The sequence below is a fragment of the Salmo salar genome, chromosome 02 (assembly GCF_965601325.2).
Source record: "Salmo salar chromosome 02, fSalSal1, whole genome shotgun sequence".
NCBI classification, from domain to species: domain Eukaryota; kingdom Metazoa; phylum Chordata; class Actinopteri; order Salmoniformes; family Salmonidae; genus Salmo; species Salmo salar.
Window position 1 is genome coordinate 74542501 of NC_138292.1, and position 14140 is coordinate 74556640.

A 14140-nucleotide genomic window follows, 5' to 3' on the forward strand; every position below is an offset into this window, starting at 1 on the left:
ATAGAACGCGTCAGTCAAGGGTCGAATGCAATGAATGCATTCTAAATCACTAGCATCAAGACTAGCTACATAACCAACCTGGAATCAAAACAAATATCACATCAACCGACGTTGACAAAGTAATTTAACTACCTACCTAACGTTAACTAGTTAGTCAGTAGTAATCAGTCACCATTATAAACTCAATACGTAGCTAGCCAACGTTACCTAATCTAGCTTTGCCTCCGCAAGTATTCCGCATTGCACGCTAATAAAGTAGGAAGTCCCTGGCCGGCTTGGGCAAGTAGGCCGATACGGCCTCGCATTTCGCCGCAAGTGACATTAGCTCGTTAGCTAGCTAGCTACACAAACATCTAACAAATTAACGAGTGTAGACATTGTTAGCTAGCCAAGTGCAAACGATAAAGACAACACAATGACATATTATATAGCGAACGTTGGTAATTTGGCTAGTTAGCTTGTTAGTTAGGTAGCTAGTTAGTAGCTTCATGTTGAAAGTGCCGCCAAAGAAAGCCTTTACCTGGTCGCACCGATTTGTCAGATCCGTAATTGCTTTGTTAGCAGGAGCTACCGGTACCGTGGCAATGAGCATTTACAGAATGGCAGATGCAATCCAGATGTATTTAGTAGCAAAGGGTTTTGATCTCTCACTTTGTTTTTAGAGCAAAGAGATAATCCCGAACCCCCTTTCTGTTGCGATAAATAGCTCTGGCTATGTGTGAGAAATAGCTGTCATGTCAGATTCAAAAATCCACCAGCAGGTCCTTACTCGGCTTCCGTACATAGCTCAACGTTCCATACGCTTGACTAGTTTTGCCCAATCGCCGATCTGTTCACATCACACGTGATTACACTGCAACATCAGTTAGGTCAATATAATAGACAATCTTTCAACAAAGTCAAAGTCAAATTTCTATTTACATTTACCAGTGAGTGAATAGACAGTGTAAAATACAATTTTATGGCATGGAATAAACGTCTACTTTTTAATGCCATGTGGGCCGAGCAGGATGGAATCGTCTGTGGGGGGTCATCATATATTAAACAGGTGTGCGTGACAGCCAGTCAAAGTCCACCACCAAAGACAGGGAGGAGGAAGTTACAACAGGTGGACACAACAAAACCCGTCCTCTCGTCCAGGGTTTCCCAAACTCGGTCCTGGGGCCCTTCCTGGGTGCTCGTTTAGTTTTTTACCTAAGGACTACACAGCTGATTGAAATAACCAACTCATCATCAAGCTTTGGTTATTTGAATCAGCTGTGTAGTGCTAGGGCAAAAAACAAAATGTGCACACGGGGCCAGGACCGAGTTTGAAAAAACGCTGATCTAGTCTAGTGTTGTTGAGAAATAAAGCTTTTGTGGTCAAATATTTGAATATATATTTTCAGATACTGTAATACATCAAGTATGAGTCATTGACAAATGTCAATATAGAGTAACACATTACCACTTTCAAAACACAACTTTATTGGACTGTCATATCAGTAACTAAACACACAAAAACTGCTCATAATATTGACATAGATCGGAGAATACATGCATGGTCAAAGAATGTCTTTACTCGCGCTGCTGTGTAACCTTTTCTTTTAACAGTCTCACAGTCAGGAGACCCTGAATTATCGACAAAATTATCCAGGAGAAGGAGAAGAGGCAGGAGGAATGGAGGGATAGAAAAGTGGAGGGATGGAGGGCTAGAGGGAAGGAGAGAAGGCAAGACATTTTGGGGACAGAGGAGGAAGACAGGCAGGAATGAAGGGATTGTTAGTGAGAGATGGAGATGGCCAGAAGAATGAAAGTAGAATGGATAGAGCAGAGGCACGAGAGATGGGGTGATGTAGGAGGAGAGGTAGAAGAGCTGAGCAGAGGCACGAGAGATGGGGTGATGTAGGAGGAGAGGTAGAAGAGCTGAGCAGAGGCACGAGAGATGGGGTGATGTAGGAGGAGAGGTAGAAGAGCTGAGCAGAGGCACGAGAGATGGGGTGATGTAGGAGGAGAGGTAGAAGAGCTGAGCAGAGGCACGAGAGATGGGGTGATGTAGGAGGAGAGGCACGAGAGATGGGGTGATGTAGGAGGAGAGGCACGAGAGATGGGGTGATGTAGGAGGAGAGGTAGAAGAGCTGAGCAGAGTGATGAGAGATGGGGTGATGTAGGAGGAGAGGTAGAAGAGCTGAGCAGAGGCACGAGAGATGGGGTGATGTAGGAGGAGAGGTAGAAGAGCTGAGCAGAGTGATGAGAGATGGGGTGATGTAGGAGGAGAGCTAGAAGAGCTGAGCAGAGTGATGAGAGATGGGGTGATGTAGGAGGAGAGGTAGAAGAGCTGAGCAGAGGGATGAGCGATGGGGTGATGTAGGAGGAGAGCTAGAAGAGCTGAGCAGAGTGATGAGAGATGGGGTGATGTAGGAGGAGAGCTAGAAGAGCTGAGCAGAGTGATGAGAGATGGGGTGATGTAGGAGGAGAGCTAGAAGAGCTGAGCAGAGTGATGAGAGATGGGGTGATGTAGGAGGAGAGGTAGAAGAGCTGAGCAGAGTGATGAGAGATGGGGTGATGTAGGAGGAGAGGTAGAAGAGCTGAGCAGAGTGATGAGAGATGGGGTGATGTAGGAGGAGAGGTAGAAGAGCTGAGCAGAGGGATGAGCGATGGGGTGATGTAGGAGGAGAGCTAGAAGAGCTGAGCAGAGTGATGAGAGATGGGGTGATGTAGGAGGAGAGCTAGAAGAGCTGAGCAGAGTGATGAGAGATGGGGTGATGTAGGAGGAGAGGTAGAAGAGCTGAGCAGAGTGATGAGAGATGGGGTGATGTAGGAGGAGAGGTAGAAGAGCTGAGCAGAGTGATGAGAGATGGGGTGATGTAGGAGGAGAGGTAGAAGAGCTGAGCAGAGGGATGAGAGATGGGGTGATGTAGGAGGAGAGCTAGAAGAGCTGAGCAGAGGGATGAGCGATGGGGTGATGTAGGAGGAGAGCTAGAAGAGCTGAGCAGAGGGACGAGGGGATGGAGGGATGAAAATGAGAGGTGTTGGTAGTGCTCAACAGAGGGAGCTGATCTCGCTCTTGCTGCAGCCCCACTTGCAGCAGGCGTTGGAGAGGCCCACCACGACATCCCGCCCCTTCCTGTCCGTGCTGCGCAGCGCCTCTAGCACTTCCTCTGACATGGGCGAGCGAGCCAAACGACTGAACACAGCAGCGGCAGAGTCCCCCACCCTGACCTCGCCTGCCCAGCCCTGGGCCTCCAATCCTGGACGCTGCTTGCTGGCGAGGCCGGGGATGGCGTTGGAGCTCCATGGGCTGTAGGCCTCAGTCTCCTCGTCAATGGAGATGTCACCTGGAAGGAAGAGGAAGATAACATGATTTGAAGGCTTAATAGAAAAGGCTAATAGAAAAGGCTACAGGAACAACTGGTTCTCTTGCAAGGATTGATATTAGATGTTAGTCTATGGTGCTAAACGAGAGAAAACATCTCAGTATGGTTGGTCCTACAGTAGCAGACAGTTGAGTAGTCAGTCAGTCAGTCAAACAGACACGTAGGCAGACAAACATTTAGACATGCACAACAAGAGAGACTGACACACACACACACACACACACACACACACACACACACACACACACACACACACACACACACACACACACACACACACACACACACACACATGCAGGCATACATAGACAATCAATCCCACACATACACAACCACAGCCACAGGTGCACATACACATCGTCTCTCACAGACACGCACCCATCTCACCTGCATCGCCCACTCCTCTCCTCCAACGCGATCCTCCGCAGGTGAAGATGACGGCCCGTATAAACTCTCTCCCGCACAGCTTCACCCCGTAGATAGAGTTAGAGTGGCCCTCTGCAGCCTGCACCATACCCACCAGCGCCACCAACAGGCCAAACGTCAACACTGCAGCCTTCCACATGATCAGGAGCGACAGATGGAGAGAGAGAGGAAAGAGGAGTCCAAGAGAAAGAGCCTTGAAAGTGATAGCCCGGCTGCAGGTGTGGATCAGTGGTCTGGTGAAGGTTTGGTGAGTCTCTGTGTGTCTCTGTCGGTGTCTCCTTCGCTCTCACCCGGTGGTGCTGTGTGGTTCTCTTGGCGGACCCGGAACCCCTTATATAGCGAGCCCAGCCCAGCACAGCTGACTGAAGCTTTATGCGTCCTACGGAACCCTCATTTTCTACGTAGTGTACAACTTCTGAACACAGCCAATTGGATTTCCTATGGGCTCTGGTCTAAAGTAGTGCACTATACAGGGAATAGGGTTCCACTTGGGGTGCCCCATGATTATGACCAAGTCTCCCCTCTCTCTCTCTCATCCCCCTTGGCCTCAGAGTACAGCCAGATAAGAAATGACTAAGACCTGAGACCTTTAGGAGGACAATGGTCCCAATAAGAGAGGTTGCGATTCAAATGGTGTCCCTGGTTAAAAGGTCACGTCAGAGGTGTAGTCTTTAATCTAATCGTCAGCGACCTTTCAGTGTTTCCTGGTTGCTTCCAGTGTCACAACTTCGGGAACCTGCTATCTATCATGTCTGGCTAGGGATAGGATCGGGTTTTAAATGAACAAGGAGTTAGACCTACACACACATGCACTAATACTGACACATAAACAGACACACAGGAGCACATGCAATAATACTCAACTCCCCATGTCTGTCCTGTATAGAGTATTAGTTGTGAGTCTTGTGACATGGATGGATAAGGAGAAAGTAGCTATGTTTCCATTAACTTCCCTGGTGAATTTTTGTCAACATTTTAAACGTTTGAAAGTGGACAGGACAATTGCCTGCCACGATGCGGTTCTATTGAACTGTCACGTGTCGATGAAAACAGCTGGATGTAATGACTTCACGCCTTTTTTTGCAAAAACCTATGTCGAATAAAAATGATGTGGTTTGAAATGTTTCCATAATCCTATTAGGCAAATTGCGCATTAATAAAGTGACGACAGCCTGTATGCCCTGCCCACCTATATTTTACGTCTCAGGTAGCCCGCAAAAGGCAGCATGGATAGAATGCAAGAATTGACAAATATTTGCCATATTCTAATAATTCTCATGTGCCTACTTATCGCCACCATGGTCCGTGCCATGCTGTAACTTGCACTCAAGCAGGCCTAGATGATCTGAAACAATTTAATGGTGACATTAAAGGCATCCTTGAAGTCAAGAAATTCCTTGTCCTGCAAAAAAAAACGTTATTATTGTTGAATAAATGAATTTTTCAAGCGGTAGGCCTAGGCATTATAATGACATGTGGAGTAGAGCTTTATACTTAATAACATCACATGCACCGCTTACCTTCAAAATATATTCGGAAATCATAACTTATTCGAAAAACACTGTTTCCATCATCATTTGTCGCGATAAAAAAAAGTTTGATAAAAAATTTAAATCCACCTCTGTCGAACGGATACAAATGTATTCGATCTTTAAAAAATGTCTCCTACAGTACATCTGCCATTTTCCATTACATAAGTCGCAACGTTTGCTTTGTCGAATAAACTTGGGTCAATAGAAACCTGCCTATTGTCACAACAACATTTTCCTTGGCCATATATTTGACGTCACTCACTCAAGAAATGTGTTTGAGTGTGTGGGCTTGGAGGCCTATTAGGGTTAGGGTAAGGTTAGGGTAAGGTTAGGGAAGGGTTAGGGTAGGGTTAGGGTAAGGTTAGGGGTTAGGGAAAAATGGATTTTGAATGGTAATCAATTTTAGGTCCCCAGAAGGATAGTACAACATATGTTGTGTGTGTGTGTGTGTGTGTGTGAAAGGGAGAAAAGATAAAGAGATCTGTCATCATTTATTATTGTTAACATGCATTATTGACCTAATGCAACCGCAAGGCTCTCCAGAGGGTGGTGCGGTCTGCCCAACGCATCACCATCACCGGGGTCAAACTACCTGCCCTCCAGGACACCTACACCACCCGTTCTCACAGGAAGGCCAAAAAGTTCATCAAGGACAACAACCACTCGAGCCACTGCCTGTTCGCCCTGCTATCATCCAGAAGGCGAGGTAAGTACAGGTGCATCAAAGCAGGGACCGAGAGACTGAAAAACAGCTTCTATCTCAAGACCATCAGACTGTTAAACAGCCATCACTAGCACATTAGAGGCTGCTGCCTATTGGCATAGACTAGGAATCACTGGCCACTTTAATAATGGGAACACTAGTCACTTCAATAATGTTTACATATCTGGCATTACTCATCTCATATGTATATACTGTATTCTATACTATTCTACGGTATCTCATTCACTTAATAATGTTTACATATCTTGCAGTACTCATCTCATATGTATACACTGTATTCTGTACTATTCTACTGTATCTTAGTCCGTTCCGCTCTGACATCGCTCATCCATATGTATATAGTCTTAATTCATTCCTACTTAGATTTGTGTGTATTGGGTATATGTAGTGTAATTTGTTAGATATTACTTGTTAGATATTACTGCACTATCGGAGCTAGAAGCACAAGCATTTCGCTACACCCGCTGTAACATCTGCTAATCACGTGTATGTGACCAATAAAATTTGATTTGATTTAATGCAGGGGTTCTCAAATTTTTTGGGGCCAGGGATCCCTTTTGTAGTAGCAAATTCATCAGGGACCCCTCTTTGGCCAGGGTAGGCCGTCATTGTAAATAATAATTTGTTCTTAACTGACTTGCCTAGTTAAATAAAGGTTAAATAAAATAAAAAATAAACAAATAATTAAATCACAACTCGAGTGAGATTAAAATAGCCTACAAGGAGTTGTACTCTGATGTTTGCTTCCTGCAGTAGGCTACATGGCTGGACGAATCAAGTCTTGGGCCCTAGGAAAACAACATTTAAAAGGCCTCCTCTTGGCATAGGATAATGTCCTGCTATTCTACACATTTTGCCATGAGGCAGAGAAAACTTTTCATTTTTAAAGCATAAATTACAGTGCATTTTATTTATTATTATGAATGCACCAATTTGTAAGTCGCTCTGGATAAGAGCGTCTGCTAAATGACGTAAATGTAAATGTAAATATATTTTTTAAACATATTTTGAGATCTGGCTGTGGGACCCCTGCAGTACCTCCGCGGACCCCTAATGCATATGATAAATTGCTAAATTGTAAATGTAGAGCAATAATCAATTGATTGGAATAATTTCACTGACAGCGATCCAACCATTATGAGAACCAGGATCATGGCTAGAAAGGAACCATCTTTGTAAAAAAAAAAAAAAAATTGCATTCTAGCTAACCCTAATCCCTTTCCTAACCTTAACCTAATTGTCCTAACCTGCTACGTTAATTCTCCTAACCTGCTGCGTAAATTCTCCTAACCTGCTACGAAAAGTCAATTCTGACGTTAATTTGACAGAAACTGGATACATTCTAGCCATTACCCCGAGGAAATGGGAGAACCAGGGTGTTTTCCTATTACTTTTAGTGGGTAGTGAAAGTGATAGACAGAGATTGACAGCCAATCGGTTGATATAAAAATGATTGACATAAACATGCTCCAATGACATGACGACAAATGAGTGCCATCGCCCCAAAATGATCCAATCAAAGTTAAGAAGAGGGCGGGATAAAGACGGGTGGGTAGCAACAGTTGCCCGGGTGAGGACGAGGCGCCATAGTCACGGTAGTCGTGGCGACAAGAACCAAGCAACGAGAATCAACAACAACAACAACAACCAGAATCATTAAGAAACAAACTTTAACGCCAAAGCCAGGAATATTCCAGGGGGAATTTGAGGTGAATAAGCAACACCTTTATTAAACCGTCGTCTGATGTTTATGTCTGAATAATTTTGTTAAGTTGTGTAACGTTTTATTGCTTTTATCTAACGTTAAAAGGCACTAGTGTGGCAGAGATGGAATAGCACTGGTCCCAGCTAGTTGCTAACCGCTTTCCAAACGCAGACGGTTGTTATGACGATGTCAAATCTGTTATAGGAATACAAAATGGCGGGTGTTGTAATATGAGAATCTTGTACTTTTAGTTGTTCGAAATGTTTGTCGACAAAGCTTTTAACATGAAAAAACATTGTTAAACTTAGTGAACGAGGCATACTTGTCACATGTTCACGGATACTTTTGATTAGAAAATCACTTTAGATTTTCTAACTTTAAAAAAAAATCTAATCGCAAAACAGACATATGGGTCAGTGTGTGTAAACTGAAGCATAGAAACGAATGTGTCATGAAGTTGACCGTTATTTTATAGTTGTGAAAAAGTTTTCTCTCTAGTAAAAGTGATCGTCATGCCCGTAATGTGTGCCAGATCTCATGCTCTGCTGTCCTCGCCTTGGCTGTCACGCAGGGAGGGGAAGGTGGGTTGAGCCTATGGGTGGGATTGACATTACCTGAAGCCAATGGAGAAGCAATATTTAGAAGCATACACCAATGGCAACTGGAGAAAATATTATATGATATGCTAGTAGAGAAGGAGCAAGGTGCGTTTTCTGTATGCTGTTGCTATCAGAACATTGGTGTGTGTGTGTGTGTGTGTGTGTGTGTGTGTGTGTGTGTGTGTGTGTGTGTGTGTGTGTGTGTGTGTGTGTGTGTGTGTTACAGTTCATAAATCCTCATGTGGCATATTCTACTAGTGGAAACTTCTCATTGTCAAATGTATGTAATGGCATAGTTAAAGGGTCTATATGCAATCATTTCATGGGATATAAATATTCTAATAATTTGTCAGAGCTCACGCCACCCACACCTCAGTGCTTTAGACCAGGGTTTCCCAAACTCAGTCCTGGGGCCCCCTGGGTGCACGTTCTGGTTTTGGGCCTAGAACGACACAACTGATTCAAGTAACCAACTCACCATCAAGCTTTGGAAGAACCTTAATGTGCCTCAGCCTCAGACAAAATACTCACTTCCACCCTTGTTTCTGTCCACCTTTGTCAGTGTGCTTTCACAAGAGGTGAAATGAAGTGTGTTGAAAAAGGTTTGAAAGTTGTGTTGGCACAATTCTACACTGTGTGTGTGTGTGTGTGTGCGTGTGTGTGTGTGTGTGTGTGTGTGTGTGTGTGTGTGTGTGTGTGTGTGTGTGTGTGTGTGTGTGTGTGTGTGTCATAACCAACTCCTTCCCTTGTCCTTCCCCCAGAGTGGTGGTCTTGGTCCAGCTGTGGCGGTCTTGGTCCAGCTGTGGCGGTAGTCATGGCGACCCCAGGCTACACAGAAGAGCTCCAGCCAGCCCCCCAGCCCAATGCTGTCACCATAGCAACACAATCAGCCACGCCCTCCCGCTCCACGCCAACCCAGTTCAACCAGTCAGTGTCCATTGTCTCCACAACCGGACAGGACAAACTTCCTGCTGAAGCCACGCCCACCAAGGTCCAGAAGACAGTGGTTCTGGCCACGCCTTCTCAGACTCAGTTTGTTACCGCGGAGATCCAGAGTTCTGCCGTTCAGCAGAGTAACGGACAGAGTTCCACACCACAGTACATCGTAGTGACCGTTACAGGTGAGGCATTCTCACTCTCTCAGGTGAGAGTAGCTGACATGATGAAACATGTCTATTCTACCATAGCCACACTTTCCTCTCCTGACGACTGTTACCATGGTTATCTACCAGACCTGTAGGACAGGCTCTCTGAGGTCCAGGTTGGTCGCCGGGCCGGGGCTGTTCTCTGAGGTCCAGGTTGGTCTGTTCTCTGAGGTCCGGGGAGGTTGGTCTGTTCTCTGAGGTCCAGGTTGGTCTGTTCTCTGAGGTCCAGGTTGGTTAATGGTTGGTCTGTTCTCTGAGGTCCAGGTTGGTTAATGGTTGGTCTGTTCTCTGAGGTCCAGGTTGGTTAATGGTTGGTCTGTCCTCTGAGGTCCAGGTTGGTTAATGGTTGTTCTGTTCTCTGAGGTCCAGGTTGGTCTGTTCTCTGAGGTCCAGGTTGGTTAATGGTTGGTCTGTTCTCTGAGGTCCAGGTTGGTCTGTTCTCTGAGGTCCAGGTTGGTTAATGGTTGGTCTGTTCTCTGAGGTCCAGGTTGGTCTGTTCTCTGAGGTCCAGGTTGGTTAATGGTTGGTCTGTTCTCTGAGGTCCAGGTTGGCTAATGGTTGGTCTGTTCTCTGAGGTCCAGGTTGGTTAATGGTTGGTCTGTTCTCTGAGGTCCAGGTTGGTTAATGGTTGTTCTGTTCTCTGAGGTCCAGGTTGGTCTGTTCTCTGAGGTCCAGGTTGGTTAATGGTTGGTCTGTTCTCTGAGGTCCAGGTTGGCTAATGGTTGGTCTGTTCTCTGAGGTCCAGGTTGGCTAATGGTTGGTCTGTTCTCTGAGGTCCAGGTTGGCTAATGGTTGGTTTACTAACCCAGTGGAAACATAAAAGCACCATTGTAATTTAACCTGCATTAGGCCATTTAGCAGCCACTTTTATTCAAAGTAACTAACAACAGAGACATTTTAGTGGCCGCAGCGGGATTTGAACCCACAACCCTTGCCAACTGGTCCACACAGGACTACTGTTACCTGGGCTGTAGGAGGGAAATACTGGCATGTGGCTAACCTTTCTACTACTAATCTCGGAAACTCAGAACAACAATCTTGCTTAATTACATACAGTGAGGGGAAAAAAGTATTTGATCCCCTGCTGATTTTGTACGTTTGCCCAGTGACAAAGAAATTATCAGTCTATAATTTTAATGGTAGGTTTATTTGAACAGTGAGAGACAGAATAACAACAAAAAAATCCAGAAAAATGCATGTCAGAAATATTATGAATTGATTTGCATTTTAATGAGGGAAATAAGTATTTGACCCCCTCTCAATCAGAAAGATTTCTGGCTCCCAGGTGTCTTTTATACAGGTAACGAGCTGAGATTAGGAGCACACTGTTAAAGGGAGTGCTCCTAATCTCAGCTTGTTACCTGAAAAAAAGACACCTGTCCACAGAAGCAATCAATCAATCAGATTCCAAACTCTCCACCATGGCCAAGACTAAAGAGCTCTCCAAGGATGTCAGGGACAAGATTGTAGACCTACACAAGGCTGGAATGGGCTACAAGACCATCGCCAAGCAGCTTGGTGAGAAGGTGACAACAGTTGGTGCGATTATTCGCAAATGGAAGAAACACAAAAGAACTATCAATCTCCCTCGGCCTGGGGCCCCATGCAAGATCTCACCTCGTGGAGTTGCAATGATCATGAGAACGGTGAGGAATCAGCCCAGAACTACACGGGAGGATCTTGTCAATGATCTCAAGGCAGCTGGGACCATAGTCACCAAGAAAACAATTGGTAACACACTACGCCGTGAAGGACTGAAATCCTGCAGCGCCCGCGAGGTCCCCCTGCTCAAGAAAGCACATATACATGCCCGTCTGAAGTTTGCCAATGAACATCTGAATGATTCAGAGAACAACTGGGTGAAAGTGTTGTGGTCAGATGAGACCAAAATGGAGCTCTTTGGCATCAACTCAACTCGCCGTGTTTGGAGGAGGAGGAATGCTGCCTTTGACCCCAAGAACACCATCCCCACCGTCAAACATGGAGGTGGAAACATTATGCTTTGGGGGTGTTTTTCTGCTAAGGGGCCAGGACAACTTCACCGCATCAAAGGGACGATGGACAGGGCCATGTACCGTCAAATCTTGGGTGAGAACCTCCTTCCCTCAGCCAGGGCATTGAAAATGGGTCGTGGATGGGTATTCCAGCATGACAATGACCCAAAACACACGGCCAAGGCAACAAAGGAGTGGCTCAAGAAGAAGCACATTAAGGTCCTGGAGTGGCCTAGCCAGTCTCCAGACCTTAATCCCATAGAAAATCTGTGGAGGGAGCTGAAGGTTCGAGTTGCCAAACGTCAGCCTCGACACCTTAATGATTTGGAGAAGATCTGCAAAGAGGAGTGGGACAAAATCCCTCCTGAGATGTGTGCAAACCTGGTGGCCAACTACAAGAAACATCTGACCTCTGTGATTGCCAACAAGGGTTTTGCCACCAAGTACTAAGTCATGTTTTGCAGAGGGGTCAAATACTTATTTCCCTCATTACAATGCAAATCAATTTATAACATTTTTGACATGCGTTTTTATGGATTTTTTTGCTGTTATTCTGTCTCTCACTGTTCAAATAAACCTACCATTAAAATTCTAGCCTGTTCGTTTCTTTCTCAGTGGGCAAACGTACAAAATCAGCAGGGGATCAAATATTTTTTCCCTCACTGTAGATGCTGGATTAAGTTTTGTCCACGAGAGAATTCTACTACCTACCATCAGTAGGCCTGCATGCTACAGTCTTTAGTACAGATATACACAGGACGTTTGTATACGATTAAAATAATAATCATAATTTAAAAACACAATTCTACCACATGTGGATATACACTGTATTTAAAATCATTGAGGACAACTCCGTAATGTTTTAACAATGTATTTCCATTGTAATCCCAAAGTGTACTGTAAAGTTGCCAGACTAGTTGACCAGCCATACTGTGTGTTGTGTAGTTTTTTTGCATGGTGTCTATTAGTAGATTAGCAGCAGCAGCTAACCTGTCAGCCTGGCAGGGTGTTAGTATCAGGTAACACTAGTGTAGCCTGGCCTGCTCCACTCACACCACACACACACACACACACACACACACACACACACACACACACACACACACACTGGAACTAGAGACAGATCTCTGTCTGTCTGTCTGTCTGTCTGTCTGTCTGTCTGTCTGTCTGTCTGTCTGTCTGTCTGTCTGTCTGTCTGTCTGTCTGTCTGTCTGTCTGTCTGTCTGTCTGTCTGTCTGTCTGTCTGTCTGTCTGTCTGTCTGTCTGTCTGTCTGTCTGTCTGTCTGTTCAATTCAATTTAAGGGGTTTTATTGGCATGGGAAACATATGTTAACGTTGCCAAAGCAAGTGAAGTAGATCATTTACAAAAGTGAAATAAACAATACAAATGGATGGATCACCATATTATATGAACAGTAATAAAACACAAAAGTCAACATCTATCTCTGTCCACCCTCCCTCTCTTCCCTCCACCCTCCCTCTCTTCCCTCCACCCTCCCTCTCTTCCCTCCACCCTCCCTCTCTTCCCTCCACCCCTCCCTCTCTTCCCTCCACCCCTCCCTCTCTTCCCTCCACCCTCCCTCTCTTCCCTCCACCCCTCCCTCTCTTCCCTCCACCCTCCCTCTCTTCCCTCCACCCCTCCCTCTCTTCCCTCCACCCCTCCCTCTCTTCCCTCCACCCTCCCTCTCTTCCCTCCACCCTCCCTCTCTTCCCTCCACCCCTCCCTCTCTTCCCTCCACCCTCCCTCTCTTCCCTCCACCCCTCCCTCTCTTCCCTCCACCCCTCCCTCTCTTCCCTCCACCCTCCCTCTCTTCCCTCCACCCCTCCCTCTCTTCCCTCCACCCTCCCTCTCTTCCCTCCACCCCTCCCTCTCTTCCCTCCACCCTCCCTCTCTTCCCTCCACCCTCCCTCTCTTCCCTCCACCCCTCCCTCTCTTTCTTCCATCTCTTCCCTCCACCCCTCCCTCTCTTCCCTCCACCCTCCCTCTCTTCCCTCCCTCCACCCTCCCTCACTTCCCTCCCTCTCTTCCCTCCACCCTCCCTCTCTTCCCTCCCTCCACCCCTCCCTCTCTTCCCTCCACCCCTCCCTCTCTTCCCTCCACCCCTCCCTCTCTTTCCTCCCTCTCTTCCCTCCACCCCTCCCTCTCTTTCCTCCCTCTCTTCCCTCCACCCCTCCCTCTCTTCCCTCCACCCCTCCCTCTCTTCCCTCCACCCTCCCTCTCTTCCCTCCCTCCACCCTCCCTCACTTCCCTCCATCTCTTCCCTCCACCCCTCCCTCTCTTCCCTCCACCCCTCCCTCTATCTCCTCTCGTGATACCTGTGTTTATATAATGGGGGGATTGTTCCCTCCATCTAGGGAGATTAGCTGTCCAAGGCCTCCCTCTGCCTGCCTCATATATAAGGATGGAGAGATGGCCAGTCCTCTGTCCTCTCTCCATCTCTCTATCCGTCTGTCCTAAGAGCTATGTTCTACAGTAACTGCTGTTATAGTTTGGAGACAGAGTATCGTGAGTACTGCTTTATTATGTGGATGTTGTTGATGATTTGATATTTAATGAAGTTGTAGACATAATCTCATGTTGTTTATCTTCCTCCCATCCGTCCTCTCTTCCTCTGTCCTCTCTTCCTCCTGCCACTCTTTATCTTTCTCTCTTCCTCTG

At 46.2% G+C, this 14140-nt stretch overlaps 3 protein-coding genes across 8 annotated transcripts in view; 1 reads left to right on the forward strand and 2 right to left on the reverse strand.

Moving 5' to 3' along the window:
• LOC106592134 (transportin-2) overlaps window positions 1–798 on the reverse strand; it is a 40038-nt gene extending 39240 nt beyond the window's left edge. For all 6 annotated transcript variants that reach the window (XM_082966965.1, XM_082966961.1, XM_082966963.1 and 3 more), the window contains exon 1: window positions 521–798. The gene's annotated coding sequence lies outside the window, so the exon portion shown is untranslated. The remainder of the gene's footprint in view (window positions 1–520) is intronic.
• A 1646-nt stretch (window positions 799–2444) lies between these two features.
• On the reverse strand, window positions 2445–4072 carry LOC106593640 (relaxin-3-like). Its single transcript, XM_082970021.1, has 2 exons — window positions 3735–4072; window positions 2445–3317 (listed from the first exon to the last, which is right to left on the reverse strand). Exons 1-2 carry the CDS (start codon window positions 3919–3921, stop codon window positions 3022–3024), a joined length of 483 nt encoding a protein of 160 aa, XP_082826147.1. The 5' UTR covers window positions 3922–4072; the 3' UTR covers window positions 2445–3021.
• Window positions 4073–7592: 3520 nt separating this feature from the next.
• The window catches only part of LOC106593727 (MHC class II regulatory factor RFX1), a 29468-nt gene continuing 22920 nt past the window's right edge, over window positions 7593–14140 (forward strand). The window contains exons 1-2 of the mRNA XM_045709548.2: window positions 7593–7747; window positions 9104–9463. Coding sequence (XP_045565504.1) covers window positions 9157–9463 — 307 coding nt within the window. The 5' untranslated portion in view covers window positions 7593–7747; window positions 9104–9156. The remainder of the gene's footprint in view (window positions 7748–9103; window positions 9464–14140) is intronic.

Excerpts from the sequence above, each read along its gene's own strand:
- LOC106593640 (XM_082970021.1), bottom strand. The coding sequence starts at position 3,921 with ATGTGGAAGGCTGCAGTGTTGACGTTTGGCCTGTTGGTGGCGCTGGTG. Across the intron at positions 3,318-3,734 it reads GGGCGATGCAGGTGAGATGG|GTGACATCTCCATTGACGAG; the intron begins GTGCGTGTCTGT and ends TCTTCCTTCCAG.